The sequence below is a fragment of the Ranitomeya variabilis genome, chromosome 4 (assembly GCF_051348905.1).
Source record: "Ranitomeya variabilis isolate aRanVar5 chromosome 4, aRanVar5.hap1, whole genome shotgun sequence".
In the NCBI taxonomy this organism is placed as follows: domain Eukaryota; kingdom Metazoa; phylum Chordata; class Amphibia; order Anura; family Dendrobatidae; genus Ranitomeya; species Ranitomeya variabilis.
The window spans coordinates 712,656,480-712,673,422 of NC_135235.1; the positions used below are offsets into that span (position 1 = coordinate 712,656,480).

The 16,943-nt window shown below is 47.5% G+C and overlaps 1 protein-coding gene and 1 long non-coding RNA gene across 5 annotated transcripts in view; one reads left to right on the top strand and one right to left on the bottom strand.

Annotated features, from left to right (window-relative positions):
* Nucleotides 1-16,943, top strand: part of LOC143766552 (uncharacterized) — a 74,921-nt gene that overhangs the window by 23,766 nt on the left and 34,212 nt on the right. Inside the window, exons 1-5 of one of the 4 annotated variants that reach the window (XM_077254325.1) lie at nt 10,301-10,411; nt 13,336-13,483; nt 13,613-13,792; nt 13,876-13,999; nt 14,083-14,180. In XM_077254325.1, the coding sequence (XP_077110440.1) occupies nt 13,406-13,483; nt 13,613-13,792; nt 13,876-13,999; nt 14,083-14,180 (480 nt within the window). In that variant the 5' untranslated portion in view covers nt 10,301-10,411; nt 13,336-13,405. Of the gene's footprint in view, nt 1-10,300; nt 10,467-12,220; nt 12,408-13,335; nt 13,484-13,612; nt 13,793-13,875; nt 14,000-14,082; nt 14,181-16,943 lie in introns of those variants that run through there. The other 3 variants (XM_077254328.1, XM_077254326.1, XM_077254324.1) reach the window with 3 other exon arrangements.
* Nucleotides 7,793-10,086, bottom strand: LOC143769320 (uncharacterized). Its single transcript, XR_013214346.1, has 3 exons — nt 9,961-10,086; nt 8,504-8,791; nt 7,793-8,358 (listed from the first exon to the last, which is right to left on the bottom strand). It is a non-coding gene; the product is annotated as an uncharacterized LOC143769320 (long non-coding RNA).

Here is a 16,943-nt window from a genome sequence, read left to right on the forward strand (position 1 = left end):
TGGCGTTACAGTTGTGGTTAGGGTTGGGATTAGGGTTAGGGTTGGGATTAGGGTTAGGATTAGGGTTAGGGTTGGAATTAGGGTTACGGGTGTGTTGGGGTTAGGGTTGTGGTTAGGGGTGTGTTGGGGTTAGGGTTGTGATTAGGGTTATGGCTACAGTTGGGATTAGGATTAGGGGTGTGTTGGGGTTAGTGTTGAAGTTAGAATTGAGGGGTTTCCACTGTTTAGGCACATCAGGGGTCTCCAAACGCAACATGGCGCCACCATTGATTCCAGCCAATCTTGCGTTCAAAAAGTCAAATGGTGCTCCCTCCCTTCCAAGCCCCGACGTGCGCCCAAACAGTGGTTTACCCCCACATATGGGGTACCAGCGTACTCAGGACAAACTGGGCAACAACTGTTGGGGTCCAATTTCTCCTGTTACCCTTGCAAAAATAAAAAATTACTTGCTAAAACATAATTTTTGAGTAAAGAACAATTATTTTTTATTTTCACGGCTCTGCGTTTTAAACTTCTGTGAAGCACTTGGGGGTTGAAAGTGCTCACCACACATCTAGATAAGTTCCTTGGGGGGTCTATTTTCCAAAATGGGGTCACTTGTGGGGTGTTTCTACTGTTTAGGACCATCAGGGGCTCTGCAAATGCAACGTGACGCCTGCAGACCATTCCATCAAAGTCTGCATTTCAAATGTCACTACTTCCCTTCCGAGCCCTGACGTGTGCCCAAACAGTGGTTTACCCCCACATATGGGGTATCATCGTACTCAGGACAAACTGGACAACAACATTTTGGGTCCAATTTCTCCCCTTACCCTTGGGAAAATAAAAAATTCTGGGCTAAAAATCATTTTTGAGGAAAGAAAAATTATTTTTTATTTTCACGGCTCTGCGTTATAAACTTCTGTGAAGCACCTGGGGGTTATAAGTGCTCACTATGCTTCTAGATAAGTTCCTTGGGGGGGTCTAGTTTCCAAAATGGGCTCACTTGTAGGGGAGCTCCAATGTTTAGGCACACAGGGGCTCTCCAAACGCGACATGGTGTCCGCTAACGATTGGAGCTAACTTTCCATTCAAAAAGTCAAATGGCACGCCTCCCATTCTGAGCCTTGCCGTGCACCCAAACAGTGGTTTACCCCCACATATGAGGTATCGGCGTACTCAGGAGAAATTGCCCAACAAATTTTAGGATCCATTTTATCCTGTTGCCCATGTGAAAATGAAAAAATTGAGGCTAAAAGAAATTTTGTGTGAAAAAAAAAGTACTTTTTCATTTTTACGGATCAATTTGTGAAGCACCTGAGGGTTTAAATTGCTCACTATGCTTCTAGATAAGTTCCTTGGGGGGTCTAGTTTCCAAAATGGGGTCACTTGTGGGGGAGCTCCAATGTTTAGGCACACGGGGGCTCTCCAAACGCGACATGGTGTCCGCTAAAGATTGGAGCCAATTTTTCATTGAAAAAGTCAAATGGCGCTCCTTCCCTTCCGAGCCCTGCCGTGCGCCCAAACAGTGGTTTACCCCCACATATGAGGTATCAGCGTACTCAGGACAAATTGGACAACAACGTTCATGGTCCAGTTTCTCCTTTTACCCTTGGGAAAATAAAAAAAAATTCGCTAAAAGTTCATTTTTTCCTTCCATGTTGCTTCTGCTGCTGTGAAACACCTGAAGGGTTAATAAACTTCTTGAATGTGGTTTTGAGCACCTTGAGGGGTGCAGTTTTTAGAATGGTGTCACTTTTGGGTATTTTCAGCCATATAGAACCCTCAAACTGACTTCAAATGTGAGGTGGTCCCTAAAAAAAAATGGTTTTGTAAATTTTGTTGTAAAAATGAGAAATCACTGGTCAAATTTTAACCCTTATAACTTCCTAGCAAAAAAATAATTTGTTTCCAAAATTGTGCTGATGTAAAGTAGACATGTGGGAAATGTTATTTATTAACTATTTTGTGTCACATAACTCTCTGGTTTAACAGAATAAAAATTCAAAATGTGAAAATTGCGAAATTTTCAAAATTTTCGCCAAATTTCCGTTTTTTTCACAGATAAACTAAAAAATTATCGACTTAAATTTACCACTAACATGAAGCCCAATATGTCACGAAAAAACAGTCTCAGAATCGCTAGGATCCGTTGAAGCGTTCCTGAGTTATTACCTCATAAAGGGACACTGGTCAGAATTTCAAAAAACGGCAAGGTCATTAAGGCCAAAATAGGCTGGGTCATGAAGGGGTTAACTCCTTAATAACCAATACACCTTTTTACTGATCTAAGATGTAAGATCTAAGAGCATACCATCCCCAGACAGGTGGCAACCCTGCAGCTGTTGGCTGTACGACAGGGGTGTCAAACTGCATTCCTCGAGGGCCTCAAACCATGCATGTTTTCAAGATTTCCTTAGCATTGCACAAAGTGCTGGAATCATTATCTGTGCAGGTGGTTAAATTATCACCTGTGCAATACAAGGAAATCCTGAAAACATGACCTGTTTGCGGCCCTCGAGGAATGCAGTACAATATAGCTGACAAAGCATCAGCCACAATCAGTGTTGGCACTGACCTTGGCTGTTTAAACCCCTTAAATGCTGCTGTCAAGTGACTTAAGCACCTAAATGGTTAAGGCTATGTGCGCACGTTGCAGATTTGCTTGAGGAAATTTCTGCATGGTTACTGCGTCTCTTAGCAGAAAACACAGTGGAAATTCTGTACTTTTTTATGCGGATTTGATGCGTTTCTATAAATCGTGAGCGCTAAATATATATAAAAAAATAATAATAAGGAAAATGCATCACAATTCCTTTATTTATTCAAACTCTTCACGAGATACCCTCATTAATATTAACTAAAGACACACACACACACACAGGCTTGTAGGTGCATTAACATAATTAACCTACATATGCTGTAAAAAAAACAACTAAGAAACCTGCGTGAAATGCAATGTTTATTTTTCAAAAAATAAAAATAAAACCTGCATGGGCTCCCGCATAATTTTCATAACCAGCAGAGGGAAAGCTGACAGCTGATGTTACTATTCTGGAAAGGAGCCAATAACCATAAAGGTTCCCAGGCTATTAATATCAGCTCACAGCTGTTTGCTTAGCCTTTACTGGCTATTTTACAGGGAGACACAAAATATTGACATGGGGTCCCTCTATCAAATCCAACCAGCAAAGGTTAGGCAGACAGCTGTAGGCTGATATTAATAGCCTGTAAAGAGGCCATGGATATTGGCAGCCCCACAGGCTAAAAACCATCAGCTCTCAGCCGTCCCAGAAATGGCGCATATTATAGATGTGCCAATTTTGGCATTTAGCCTCGCTCCTCCTACTTGCCCTGTAGCAGTGGGGTTCATATTTGTGCGGTTGATGTCACCTTTTTATTGTCAAGTAACATCAAGCCCACAGGTTAGTAATGGAGAGGCATCTATCAGACATCTCTCCATTACTACGCTGGCCTAATGTCACCTTACAATACAAAGGTGACATTAACCCCTTATTACCCCATATGCCACCGCTACAGGGCAGTGAGAAGACAGAGGCTGAGTGCCAGAATTGGCGCATCATGCAGATGCACCTTTTCTGGGGTGGTAATAACCATGGTACCTCTCTAGGCATCTGTCCTCAGTCACTGGCTTTCCCTCTGTGGCACAGAAAATTGTGCGGGAGCCCACGCCATTTTTTTCAGTGAAGCATTTTTATTAAATACATACAGGCCCCAAATTTTACACACACACACACACACACACACACACACACACACACACACACACACACACACACACACACACACCAAATGTTTAGACACACCTCATTTAAAGATTTTTCTGTATTTTCGGTAAAATTGTACATTCACACTGAAGGCATCAAAACTATGTGGAATTATATACTTAATAAAAGTGTAAGACAACTGAAAATATGTCTTATATTCTAGGTTTTTCAAAGTAGCCACCTTTTTGCTTTGATGGCTGCTTTGCACACTCTTGGCATTTTCTTGATGAGCTTCAAGAGGTAGTCACCGGGAATGGTCTTCCAACAATCTTGAAGGAGTTCCCAGAGATGCTTAGCACTTGTTGGCCCTTTTTGCCTTCACTCTGCGGTCCAGCTTACCCCAAACCATCTCGATTGGGTTCAGGTTTGGTGACTGTGGAGACCAGGTCATCTGGCGTAGCACCCCATCACTCATCTTCTTGGTCAAATAGCCCTTACACAGCCTGGAGGTGTGTTTGGGGTCATTGTCCTGTTGAAAAATAAAATGATGGTCCAACTAAACGCAAATAGGATGGAATAGCATGCCGCTGCAAGAAGCTGTGGTAGCCATGCAGGGTCAGTATGCCTTCAATTTTGAATAAATCCCCAACAGTGTCACCAGCAAAGCACCCCCAAACCATTACATCTCCTCCTCCATGCTTCACGGTGGGAACCAGGCATGTAGAGTCCATCCGTTCACCTTTTCTGTGTTGCACAAAGACACGGTGGTTGGAACCAAAGATCTCAAATTTGGACTCATCTGACCAAAGCACAGATTTCCACTGATCTAATGTCCATTCCTTGTGTTATTTAGCCCAAACAAGTCTCTTCTGCTTGTTGCCTGTCCTTAGCAGTGGTTTCCTAGCAGCTATATTACCATGAAGGCCTGCTGCACAAAGTCTCCTCTTAAGGGCTTGTTTCCATTTGCGAGAAACACGTCCGTATGTCGCATGTGGAAACCAAGCTGTGGCGCCGGCACTCCAAAGCGGAGCGTGCGGCTGCATACGAACACATGGAGCTGCACGCTCTGCTCCAAAGTGCCGGCGCCACAGCTTGGTTTCCACATGCGAGATACGGATGTTTTTCTCGCAAATGGAAACAAGCCCTAACAGTTGTTGTAGAGATGCATCTGCTGCTAGAACTCTGTGTGGCATTGACCTGGTCTCTAATCTGAGCTGCTGTTAACCTGCGATTTCTGAGGCTGGTGACTCGGATAAACTTATCCTCAGAAGCAGAGGTGACTCTTGGTCTTCCTTTCCTGGGGCGGTCCTTATGTGAGCCAGTTTCTTTGTAGCGCTGGGTGGTTTTAGCCACTGCACTTGGGGACACTTTCAAAGTTTTCCCAATTTTTCGGACCGACTGACCTTCATTTCTTAAAGTAATGATGGCCACTCGTTTTTCTTTACTTAGCTGCTTTTTTTCTTGCCATAATACAAATTCTAACAGTCTATTCAGTAGGACTATCAGCTGTGTATCCACCAGACTTCTGCACAACACAACTGATGGTCCCAACCCCATTTATAAGGCATGAAATCCCACTTCTGAAACCTGACAGGGCACACCTGTGAAGTGAAAACCATTTACGGTGACAACCTCTTGCAGCTCATCAAGAGAATGCCAAGAGTGTCGAAAGCAGTCATCAAAGCAAAAGGTGGCTACTTTGAAGAACCTAGAATATAAGACATTTTCAGTTGTTTCACCCTTTTTGTTAAGTATATAATTCCACATGTGTTAATTCATAGTTTTGATGCCTTCAGTGTGAATGTACAATTTTCATAGTCATGAAAATACAGAAAAATCTTTAAATGAGGTGTGTCCAACTTTTGGTCTGTAGTGTATCTCTTTAGATTTTATATACACCTATACTGTGTATATATATCTATTCTATTGTATCCTGTCAGTGTGATTTTACTGTACACTGCACCTGAATTGTCGGGCCTTTCAAAGGACACCGTTGCGTATTTCTCGCAAGTCACACTGATGGCCCATGTGGTGCGAGTTTTTCTTGCACAAATAGACTTTCATTGGCGAGTCTCGGCTGATATACGGTGCAAATCACAGCATACTGCAATTTCACTCGCACATATAATAGGGCCGTGAAAAAAAAAAAGTGATGGGAGATTAACATTGGTCTGAGTGCTATTCGATTTTTTTTTTTTTTTTTTCTCGCATAGCACTCGTCCGTATTCCTCTCTAGTGTGACTCCGGCCTTCAAGGGAAAATCATTCAAAATTCTATTTTTTACAATTTGTAAAATTTTCTGATTTCTTACAAAATAAAGCAAAACATATCAACTCAAGTTTACCATTATCATAAAGTCTAATATGTCACGAAAAAAAAAATAATAATCTCAAAAGCAATGGGATGTTGAAGCATTCCAGAGTTATTACTATATAAAGTGACACTGGTCAGATTTAAAAAAATTGGCCCCGCCACAAAGAGCTTGTACAAGTGAACATTGTTTCAAAAGTGGTTTACCTGTCTCAGGCAGGTTTCACACCAGCGTTCGGCAGCCTTCTTCCTCCGTTAAGCCCTGACCCCTGCTGCACCTCTTCCTTCAGCTCCGCCTAAGTCTGCATGCGTCCCCTATCTTTAACATTGGGTACGCAGGCATGCCTCATTTTGACGATGCGGAGAACTGCGTCGAACGCAACATGTTGCATTGTATTGCGGTCGGCGCAGCGTTAAACAACGCATGCGGAGGCATCCGCTTGGCCTGCGTACCCAATGTTAAAGACAGGGTATGCAGGACGCATGCAGACGTAGGCGGAACTGAAGGAAGAGGTGTGGCAGTGAGCGGGGCTTAGGCTACTTTCCCACTAGTCCGTCGGCCTGACGGACAGTGTGTTTTATGTAGCACAACGTGGGCAGCGGAGGCAGTTTTACAACGCATCCTTGGCCCATTGTGAGTTCCGGGGAGGAGGGGGCGGAGTTTCGGCCGCGCATGCGCAGTCGAAAATGGCGGACTCGACGCACAAAAAAAAGTTACATGGAACTTTTTTTTTGTGCCGACAGTCCGCCAAAACACGACGGATGCGACGTGTGGCAATCCGTCCCAATGCGTCGCTAATGAAAGTCTATGGAGAAAAAACGCATCATGCAGGCAACTTTGCATGTTGCGTTTTTTCTCCAAAACGATGCAATGAGACATGCGTCACATGACGCTAATGTGAAAGTAGCCTTAAGGTACCTTCACACGAAACGACATCGCTAGCGATCCGTGACGTTGCAGCGTCCTGGCTAGCGATATCGTTTCGTTTGACACGCAGCAGCGATCAGGATCCTGCTGTGATGTCGCTGGTCGCTGAATAAAGTCCAGAACTTTATTTGGTCGTCCGATCGCTGTGTATCGTTGTGTTTGAAAGCAAAAGCAACGATACCCAGCGATGTTTTACACTGGTAACCAGGGTAAACATCGGGTTACCAAGCGCAGGGCCGCGCTTAGTAACCCGATGTTTACCCTGGTTACCAGCGTAAAAGTAAAAAAAAACAAACAGCACATACTTACATGCGTCCCCCAGCGTCTGCTTCCTGACACTTACTGAGCGCCGGCACCTAAAGTGAAAGCACAGCGGTGACGTCACCGCTGTGCTGTTAGGGCCGGAGCTCAGTCAGTGTCAGGAAGCAGACGCTGGGGGACGCATGTAAGTATGTGCTGTTTGTTTTTTTTACTTTTACGCTGGTAACCAGGGTAAACATCGGGTTACTAAGCGCGGCCCTGCGCTTAGCAACCCGATGTTTACCCTGGTTACCCGGGGACCTCGGCATCGTTGGTCGCTGGAGAGCGGTCTGTGTGACAGCTCTCCAGCGATCAAACAGCGACGCTGCAGCGATCGGCATCGCTGTCGCTATCGCTGCAGCGTCGCTTCGTGTGAAGGTACCTTTAACGGAGGAAGAAGGCTGCCATCCGCAGCTCTGCCGAATGCTGGTGTGAAACCAGCCTAAGGCTGTTATTATAGCACCTTACATGTGTTACACAGATACATCATGGGCTTGTCCTGCCCTACGCATGAAATGAAAGGCTAAAATACAATGTGGCGACTTCATCAGAGCAATGTTTTATTTACATTCAGAACTGGTTTAAGAGGAACAAATTACCATTTCCCACAGAAATCTCAGACTTTTACTTATAGAAATACTGGATAAATATCATTTTAACATTAGATATAGAAACATTTCTAATTTTATAAAACTGCATTTTTTTGCACTAAATAACTGTATGCCTTTGCTTGTTTCATTTTATGCATTTCTAAAGTATTGTAAAACTGTAATATGCTGTTTGTGTATGCGGGCTGGACTGTTGGGTTGGTATGTGGCTCTGCCCCCCCCCCCCCAGGACTGCCTCCGGTGTCTGAGGTTTCTGTGTCCCGGACCAGAGATCATAATACCAAAACCATTTCCAAAACAACCAAAATTGAACAGCAGATCTCTTGGGAGGCAGACTTTAGTCCTCTGTTGCAGAAGCGAAGTACTCTTAAACTGATAGGTGCAGAGTAGGACACACTAGAAAGTTGGCGTGCATGATTGTTCAGGGCACTGGCGGTGTGGACCGGCCACCAGAGAAGGCCTAGACCGAAGCCTGGATATTTTAAGAGCAGGGTCACAGGAGCCTCTGGAAAACATGGAGGCTGCATGAATAGGAAGCTTTCCTCAGGAGACGTCCATATTGCTCAGGGGCAAACTAGGACATATTTGTCCTGTCCTTTCCATTTTTTCTTTTTTTTAAAGTAGCCCCCTCACTGCCTGGTAGGATATACCTGTCCTGAAGATCACACATCATTCTTCGCAGACCGATGATGAAGATGGGCATGGAATAACCTGGACGCAGACCTTTCGGCGGCTGGCACATAACTGATTCGTCTTCCCTCCCTACTCTATCTGGCTCTGGGGGGGCGAGAGGGTAGGGGGATTGACCGTCCTCTGGGGAACCACAAACACTCTTGATGTGTTAGGGCCTTGCCTCGTAGACCACAGATGATAAGGTAGTGACAATTCTAGGTGGGAGATTAGAGTGACAATTCCACTGTCGCCCTCAAAAGCCGTATCTGAAAAAAAAAAAATTAAAAAGAAAAAGTAAAATCATTAATAAAAAAACCCCCAAAACCTAAGTCAGAAACTGGGCTGGGTGGTCCAGACCCATGTCTGCCTCCTACTGACATTAAGCTAAAAAGGATTAGCTTTGTGCCAGTTGGTGGTGTAGCCTCCTCTACAGGGAAATACCTAATTTATTTTTTTTTGCATAGCATAAGCAGCATACACTCATGTTTTTTTTTTTGTGTACCCCAATGAAGCATTAGCACCCCCCCCCCACATCAACCAGATGGCCACACAGCATAACCTCGCTCCCCCAGTCAGAAACCTCCACCTCACATTAACTAGCGGGCCACAGAGCTTAACCTCACTCCCCCAGTCAGAAACCTCCATCTCACCTTAACCAGCGGACCCCACAGGATAAATCCAAAGCCCACCAGACATTCCCTCCCCTCAAGCGTAAATCCAAATATGACTCCCCCTGCCCCAACCATAAATCCCATCAGACACCCACCCAATCGAACGCCACCCCAGCTTAAACTCTCATCGGACGTCCAACCCCCACAAATCACCATCTGACGTCCAACCCCCATCGGATGTCCAACCCCCACAAACCCACATCGGACCCCGACCCCCCCAACCAGCACAAACCCCCAGAGGCGGACCTCCACCCAGCACAAACCCCTATCAGATGTGGACCCCACCCACCCAGCACAAACCCCCATCAGACGTAGACCCCCCCCACCCAGCACACACCCCCTTCGGATGTCCACCCCCCCCCACCCAGCTTAAACCCTCTTCAGCCCCCCCCAAACCCAACCCATAAGCAGGTCGCCCCCCCCCCAATAAAAGGGATCCCCCAGTAAGCAGGTCACCCCCTAATAAAAGGGTTCCATCCGTAAGCAGCAGGTCGTCCCCAAATCCCACCACGGGATCCCCCCCAATAGCCAGCAGCAGGTCGCCTCCCCACATTCCACGACGAGCAGGTCGCCTCCCCACATTCCACGACAAGCAGGTCGCCCTCAAATCTCACCACAGGGGTTCCCCCAATAGCCTGCAGCAGCGGAACCCTTCAAAATCCCACTGCAGGTCACTCCCCACACAGACAAGTAGGTCGACCACCACAGGGCCTCCCCCCAATAGCGATCAGCAAGTAGCATTTTTTCACCCTGAAACCACTAACCTCCATGGCGTCCACAAGCTGTCATGCTGCTTTCATTTGCCGCCTTGGTAAAAAGAGACTATGCCTATGGCCGGAGACACACTGGTGCGAGATATGGCAGAGTCTCGCTGGTTAAAAGCAAGCTGTGGCACCGGCACTCCGGAGCGGAGCGTGCAGCTCCATGTATTGCTATGCAGCTGCACGCTCCGCTCCGGAGTGCAGGTGCCACAGCTTGCTTTTAACCAGCGAGACTCTGCCGTATCTCGCACCAGTGTGTCTCCGGCCTATGATGTGAACTCAGAACACGCCCCCTCACGATAGGACACGCCCCCGGAAACGACGTCACACCTGGAAGGAGCCCATACACTCTAGCATTTACCATTATTCTCTATGTGGAGTGCGGCTCTGCGGGTGGAGGTCGGTGCTGGAGGCCCCATTATTCTCTATGTGGAGTGCGGCTCTGAGGGTGGAGGTCGGTGCTGGAGGCTCCATTATTCTCTATGTGGAGTGTGGCTCTGCGGGTGGAGGTCGGTGCTGGAGGCTCCATTATTCTCTATGTGGTGTGCGGCTCTGCGGGTGGAGGATGGTGCTGGAGGCTCCATTATTCTCTATGTGGAGTGCGGCTCTGCGGGTGGAGGTCGGTGCTGGAGGCTCCATTATTCTCTATGTGGAGTGCGGCTCTGCGGGTGGAGGATGGTGCTGGAGGCCCCATTATTCTCTATGTGGAGTGCGGCTCTGCGGGTGGAGGTCGGTGCTGGAGGCTCCATTATTCTCTATGTGGAGTGCGGCTCTGCGGGTGGAGGTCAGTGCTGGAGGCTCCATTATTCTCTATGTGGAGTGCGGCTCTGCGGGTGGAGGTCAGTGCTGGAGGCTCCATTATTCTCTATGTGGAGTGCGGCTCTGCGGGTGGAGGTCGGTGCTGGAGGCCCCATTATTCTCTATGTGGAGTGCGGCTCTGCGGGTGGAGGTCAGTGCTGGAGGCTCCATTATTCTCTATGTGGAGTGCGGCTCTGCGGGCGGAGGTCGGTGCTGGAGGCTCCATTATTCTCTATGTGGAGTGCGGCTCTGAGGGTGGAGGTCGGTGCTGGAGGCCCCATTATTCTCTATGTGGAGTGTGGCTCTGCGGGTGGAGGTCGGTGCTGGAGGCTCCATTATTCTCTATGTGGAGTGCGGCTCTGCGGGTGGAGGATGGTGCTGGAGGCCCCATTATTCTCTATGTGGAGTGCGGCTCTGCGGGTGGAGGTCGGTGCTGGAGGCTCCATTATTCTCTATGTGGAGTGCGGCTCTGCGGGTGGAGGTCGGTGCTGGAGGCTCCATTATTCTCTATGTGGAGTGCGGCTCTGCGGGTGGAGGTCGGTGCTGGAGGCTCCATTATTCTCTATGTGCAGTGCGGCTCTGCGGGTGGAGGTCGGTGCTGGAGGCCCCATTATTCTCTATGTGGAGTGCGGCTCTGCGGGTGGAGGTCGGTGCTGGAGGCTCCATTATTCTCTATGTGGAGTGCGGCTCTGCGGGTGCAGGTCAGTGCTGGAGGCTCCATTATTCTCTATGTGGAGTGCGGCTCTGCGGGTGGAGGTCGGTGCTGGAGGCTCCATTATTCTCTATGTGGAGTGCGGCTCTGCGGGTGGAGGTCGGTGCTGGAGGCTCCATTATTCTCTATGTGGAGTGTGGCTCTGCGGGCGGAGGTCGGTGCTGGAGGCCCCATTATTCTCTATGTGGAGTGCGGCTCTGCGGGTGGAGGTCAGTGCTGGAGGCTCCATTATTCTCTGTGGAGTGCGGCTCTGCGGGTGGAGGTCGGTGCTGGAGGCCCCATTCTCTATGTGGAGTGCGGCTCTGCGGGTGGAGGTCGGTGCCGGAGGCTCCATTATTCTCTATGTGGAGTGCGGCTCTGCGGGTGGAGGTCGGTGCTGGAGGCTCCATTATTCTCTATAGGAGAGCGGCTCTGCGGGTGGAGGTCGGTGCCGGAGGCTCCATTATTCTCTATGTGGAGTGCGGCTCTGCGGGTGGAGGTCGGTGCTGGAGGCTCCATTATTCTCTATAGGAGAGCGGCTCTGCGGGTGGAGGTCGGTGCCGGAGGCCCCATTATTCTCTATGTGGAGTGCGGCTCTGCGGGTGGAGGTCGGTGCTGGAGGCCCCATTATTCTCTATGTGCAGTGCGGCTCTGCGGGTGGAGGTCGGTGCTGGAGGCTCCATTATTCTCTATGTGGAGTGCGGCTCTGCGGGTGGAGGTCGGTGCTGGAGGCTCCATTATTCTCTATGTGGAGTGCAGCTCTGCGGGTGGAGGTCGGTGCTGGAGGCTCCATTATTCTCTACGTGGAGTGCGGCTCTGCGGGTGGAGGTCAGTGCTGGAGGCTCCATTATTCTCTACGTGGAGTGCGGCTCTGCGGGTGGAGGTCGGTGCTGGAGGCTCCATTATTCTCTATGTGGAGTGGGGCTCTGCGGGTGGAGTTTCCACACCAGAACTGTAGCAGGTAAAGACCCCAATATCCACAGGTGTCCCTTCTAATTGGAGGGGAAGCTATCATCTCTAATAATCCTCGGACAGTTCTGACAAACACGGAAAACTGCCCCTTTATGGAGGTGACAGAAAGTCTGTTTAGTCTCTTTAGCTCCATAGTATCAGCTCTAATCCAATGGTGAGAGAGCGATTTACCCTGAAGAGTCGCAGATTTTGGGGTTGTTGTAAAATGTTATATTTAGGGGGTTTTGTGTTGTCTCCTATAAGAATCACAATGGTTTTGTTCCTTTTCGCTGATAGATACAAACGACTATGAAAGACGGGAACCAAGGAAACATGTATTACTCTCATAGTACGGGGCCTCCACACAGTATTGTCGGGAAACCTTCATATAGAGGCCGGTGGGGATGGAGTCAGTGACCGACTCTGGACAAATATGTTTCTAGAGCCGTAGTAGAAGATGATGTCGTCCTCACCATGAAGTCGTTAATTCTCTTGTCACGTGTAATGAATATCTCCTGCAGTATTACTAATGCCGATTCCAGTGTCGGTAAATGAGACGAGAATTAGCGTTATGGAAGATGAGTCTATGAGGAACGTATTCAGCTGCCGACTCCGAGGGAGAAACTGCTTGTTGTCTGTGGCCTAAATATATAGGTTTTATTAGTAGATGGAAAGAAGAAAACTAAACACTGTAAAATAGCAAATATACCATTGCTGCTTGGGTCCCCGCCAGTCTCTGTATTTTCTGCTCAGTCCTAACGAAGTTATGATTCTTACAGCCAATCAGTCACCAAAGCAGTGAGCAACATAGGCAGTGATACGTTCCAGTCCATACAAGACTAGAGAGTACAACATCTACAAGTTTTATCTTTTTATGTGTTTCACCTTATTATCGCCAGGATTTTTATGATGTTACATCGGCTCATCTTCTCATTCAGGTCTCTACAATATCCGATCCTCTGTGAAGATCTACTATAGAAGAGAATTTTCCTGATTTACCCATCAAGGATGGATATGGACAGAGACAAGATGGCGGAGAGGATATTACACCTCACCCTAGAGATCCTCTTCCGGCTTACTGGAGAGGTGAGAGATTCTGATGATGTCACATTACATCATTCTTATCTATGGGAATAACAGATGGACAGAACTGGAGAGGTGAGGACTCTGGAAATGTCTGTAGTGAGATTTATTAATGTGTCTCTCCATAACCAGGATTACACAGTAGTGAAGAAGACCTCTAGTGAACACTGTCAGGACCCTGTGTCTGAGGGACGGGGAAGACCCCTAAGCCCAATCACGGGGCCTCAACCTCACCCCCTGATACATGAGAACATCAATGACCAGAAGATCCTAGAACTCGCCTACAAGATGATTGAGCTGCTGACTGGAGAGGTGATACTGCTGGGAATGCTGGGACATTATACAGTAAAGCTATGAAGGGATCAGGGGGATGACGGAATCATTGTATTTGTCAGATTCCTATAAGGTGTCAGGATGTCGCCGTCTATTTCTCAATGGAGGAGTGGGAGTATTTAGAAGGACACAAAGATCTGTACAAGGACATCATGATGGAGGTTCCCCAGCCCCTAAAATCACCAGGTAATGGACTGGACTAAATACACACGGCCTATAATTATCTGTATGTAAAGAATAAATTCAGTCCCTGTATGTGTTTCTTCCAGATCTATCCAGTAAGATGACAACACCAGAGAGATGTCCCCATCCTCTTCTTCCACAGGACTGTAAACAAGAAGATCCCAATGTTCCTCAGGATCATCAGGTAGATAGAGAGGTGTCATGAGCTCTCCCCTATGATGTGTAGACAACTGTGAAGGTTTTGTGCTCAGTTTTGTTTTATCCACCATTATTATGTGTTTGTTTTTTTTTTTTTTTTTTTTTTTTTAAATTATCGCTGACCGCACCCACTAAGAGAAGGGATCCGTCCCCAGTAACAGGAAACCTACAGATGAAAAGGGGCTCACCTCCTCAGTTGGTTTTTTGTTCCTGCGGGAACCTGCACAGGAAAGATTACCTTGGCCTGTTCCTGCCACCTGTGAGGTGTCTGGGGAACGGCTGGGGCTGCGGCACCAGAAGCAGCGTCTGGAGATCCCTGCCTGTCAGTCTTCACCCTCGTCTGATGGTGGATGATGTGAGGCCAGGATCCGGAAGAGGCTGTCCTGGCTCACGCGGTGCAGTAGGACCAGACCGGCACTCATCTTGTGGAGCGGGATGCGTGCATCGGCTGGCCTTCTCTTCCATCGGGCAGTGCTTCCGGGTTTAAGCCCATGCATGCGCACTACCCATTCAACATTACTGAACTGAAATTGCTTGGGTTCACTTCCAGTAAGTATAAGATCCGGTGGCCTCCTGCTGCCAATGTGTCCCAAAGATGTCCTCTCCAGGAGAATCTGAGGTGCACCCACAGGTGGTGGAAGTGCAGCCGGACAGCAATCCCAATAACAGCAGTGGGCTCTCCCAAGAGGGCAACTCCACTAACAAGAGTGTACGGAGTAAGCTGTACCATCTAGAACTCGTGCTGTGCCTCCGCTTCCAGAACCGGTACCACATCACAGCTTCACTGGGTGAGTGTTACATGACTCTGCCTACTAAGCTGACTCACCTTCTTTCTGTGTACCTCCCTATCAGGCTAAGAAAACTAAAAAAGCCAAGCACAAAGAATGTGCCTTGTGCTCACAACCCCTTCCTGACCTCTATCTTAAAAGACTGTGTCAGGCCATGTGCACACGTTCAGTATTTTTCGCGTTTTTTCACTATAAAACCGTGATAAAAACGCGATAAAAACGCTAACCTAAGCCTCCCATTATTTTCAGTGGATTCCGCATTTTTTGTGCAAATGTAGCCTTTTTTTGCGCGAAAAAATCGCATCGCGGAAAAAAAAGCAACATGTTCATTAAAATGCGGAATTGCAGGGGATTCCGCACACCTAGGAGTGCATTGATCTGCTTACTTCCTGCACAGGGCTGTGCACACCATGCGGGAAGTAAGCAGATTATGTGCGGTTGGTACCCAGGGTGGAGGAGCGGAGACTCTCCTCCACGGACTGGGCACCACATAATTGGTAAAAAAAAAAGAATTAAAATAAAAAATAGTCCTATACTCACCTTCGATGTCCTCCGCAGTGTTCCCGCCTCACCGCTGCATGCTGCCGCTTCAGCTCCTGTAGCTGCTGTGCGGTGAAGGACCTGCGGTGACGTCACTGTCTTGTGATTGGTCGAGACCGGTCATGTGAACGCTCATGTGACCGGGGCGTCATGGAAGGTCCTAAAGCACACCGGCATCTATAGGAACGGACGCCTGCAGGTGAGTATAACCATTTTTTTTATTTTTTTAATTATTTTTAAACATTCTATCTTTTACTATAGATGCTGCATAGGCAGCATCTATAGTAAAAAGATGGTCACACTTGTCAAACGCTATGTTTGAGAAGTGTGACCAACCTGTCAGTCAGTTTTCCAAGCGATGCTACAGATCGCTTGGAAAACTTTAGCATTCTGCAAGCTAATTACGCTTGCAGAATGCTAAAAAAACGCGAAAAAAACCGGGAAAAAAAAATGCGGATTTCTTGCAGAAAATTTCCGGTTTTCTTCAGGAAATTTCTGCAAGAAATCCGGACGTGTGCACATACCCTCAGAGTTGTATCAGCCAGACTTTAGAGGAGGAGTCCTCAGTTAGATCCGCTGATATATGATTAATGATAAGAGAGGAACTTCAGTCCTTAGGATGTTCAAACAGGCCTAAGAAACATAAGTCTAAAGCAAGGAGTGTTACCCCTGTCTCCAGTTCTGCTTCCAGTAGTGACCAGGCTGGATTCTCTGGTGCTTCTGATTCATTGTCATCTGGTGAAGAAGGGCTATCTTTTTTTTTTCCCATAGAGAGTATGGATAACCTGGTGAAATCAGTTAGAAATAGTTAGAAATACCATGGGGCTTTTAGAGGTGAAAGAGGTTAGATCTACAAAGGAAATTATGTTTGCAGGTCTCTCGCAGAAAAAGAGACGAGCTTTCCCGGTTATTGGTGTGGTGAAGGATTTGGTCAGGATGGAATGGAGCAAGCAGGGACAGCGCGAGGGTTCCTCCCTTCATCTTCCAGGAGGAGGTATATCTTTGTCCCTTTGAGGAAGATGACCGGACAGCTTGGTCCAAGGTGGACTCCGCAGTGGCCTCGACTTCTAGACATTTTGTCCTGCCTGTAGAAGATTCTGTGGTCCTATCTGACCCTCTAGACAAGTGTTTCTCAACTCCAATCCTCAAGACCCACCAACAGGTCATGTTTTCAGGATTTCCTTAGTATTGCCCAGGTGATGGAATTAATGCTTGAGGAGGTAATGAAATTATCACCTGTGCAATACTAAGTAAATCCTGAAAACATGACCTGTTGGTGGGTCTTGAGGACTGGAGTTGAGAAACATTGCTCTAGACGGCAAAGCAGAGACATTACTTAAAAGATCATGGGAGTCCTGCACCAGAGCCTTTAGACCGGCTATATCCAGAACATGTACAAAAATTGTACATGTTCTGGATAA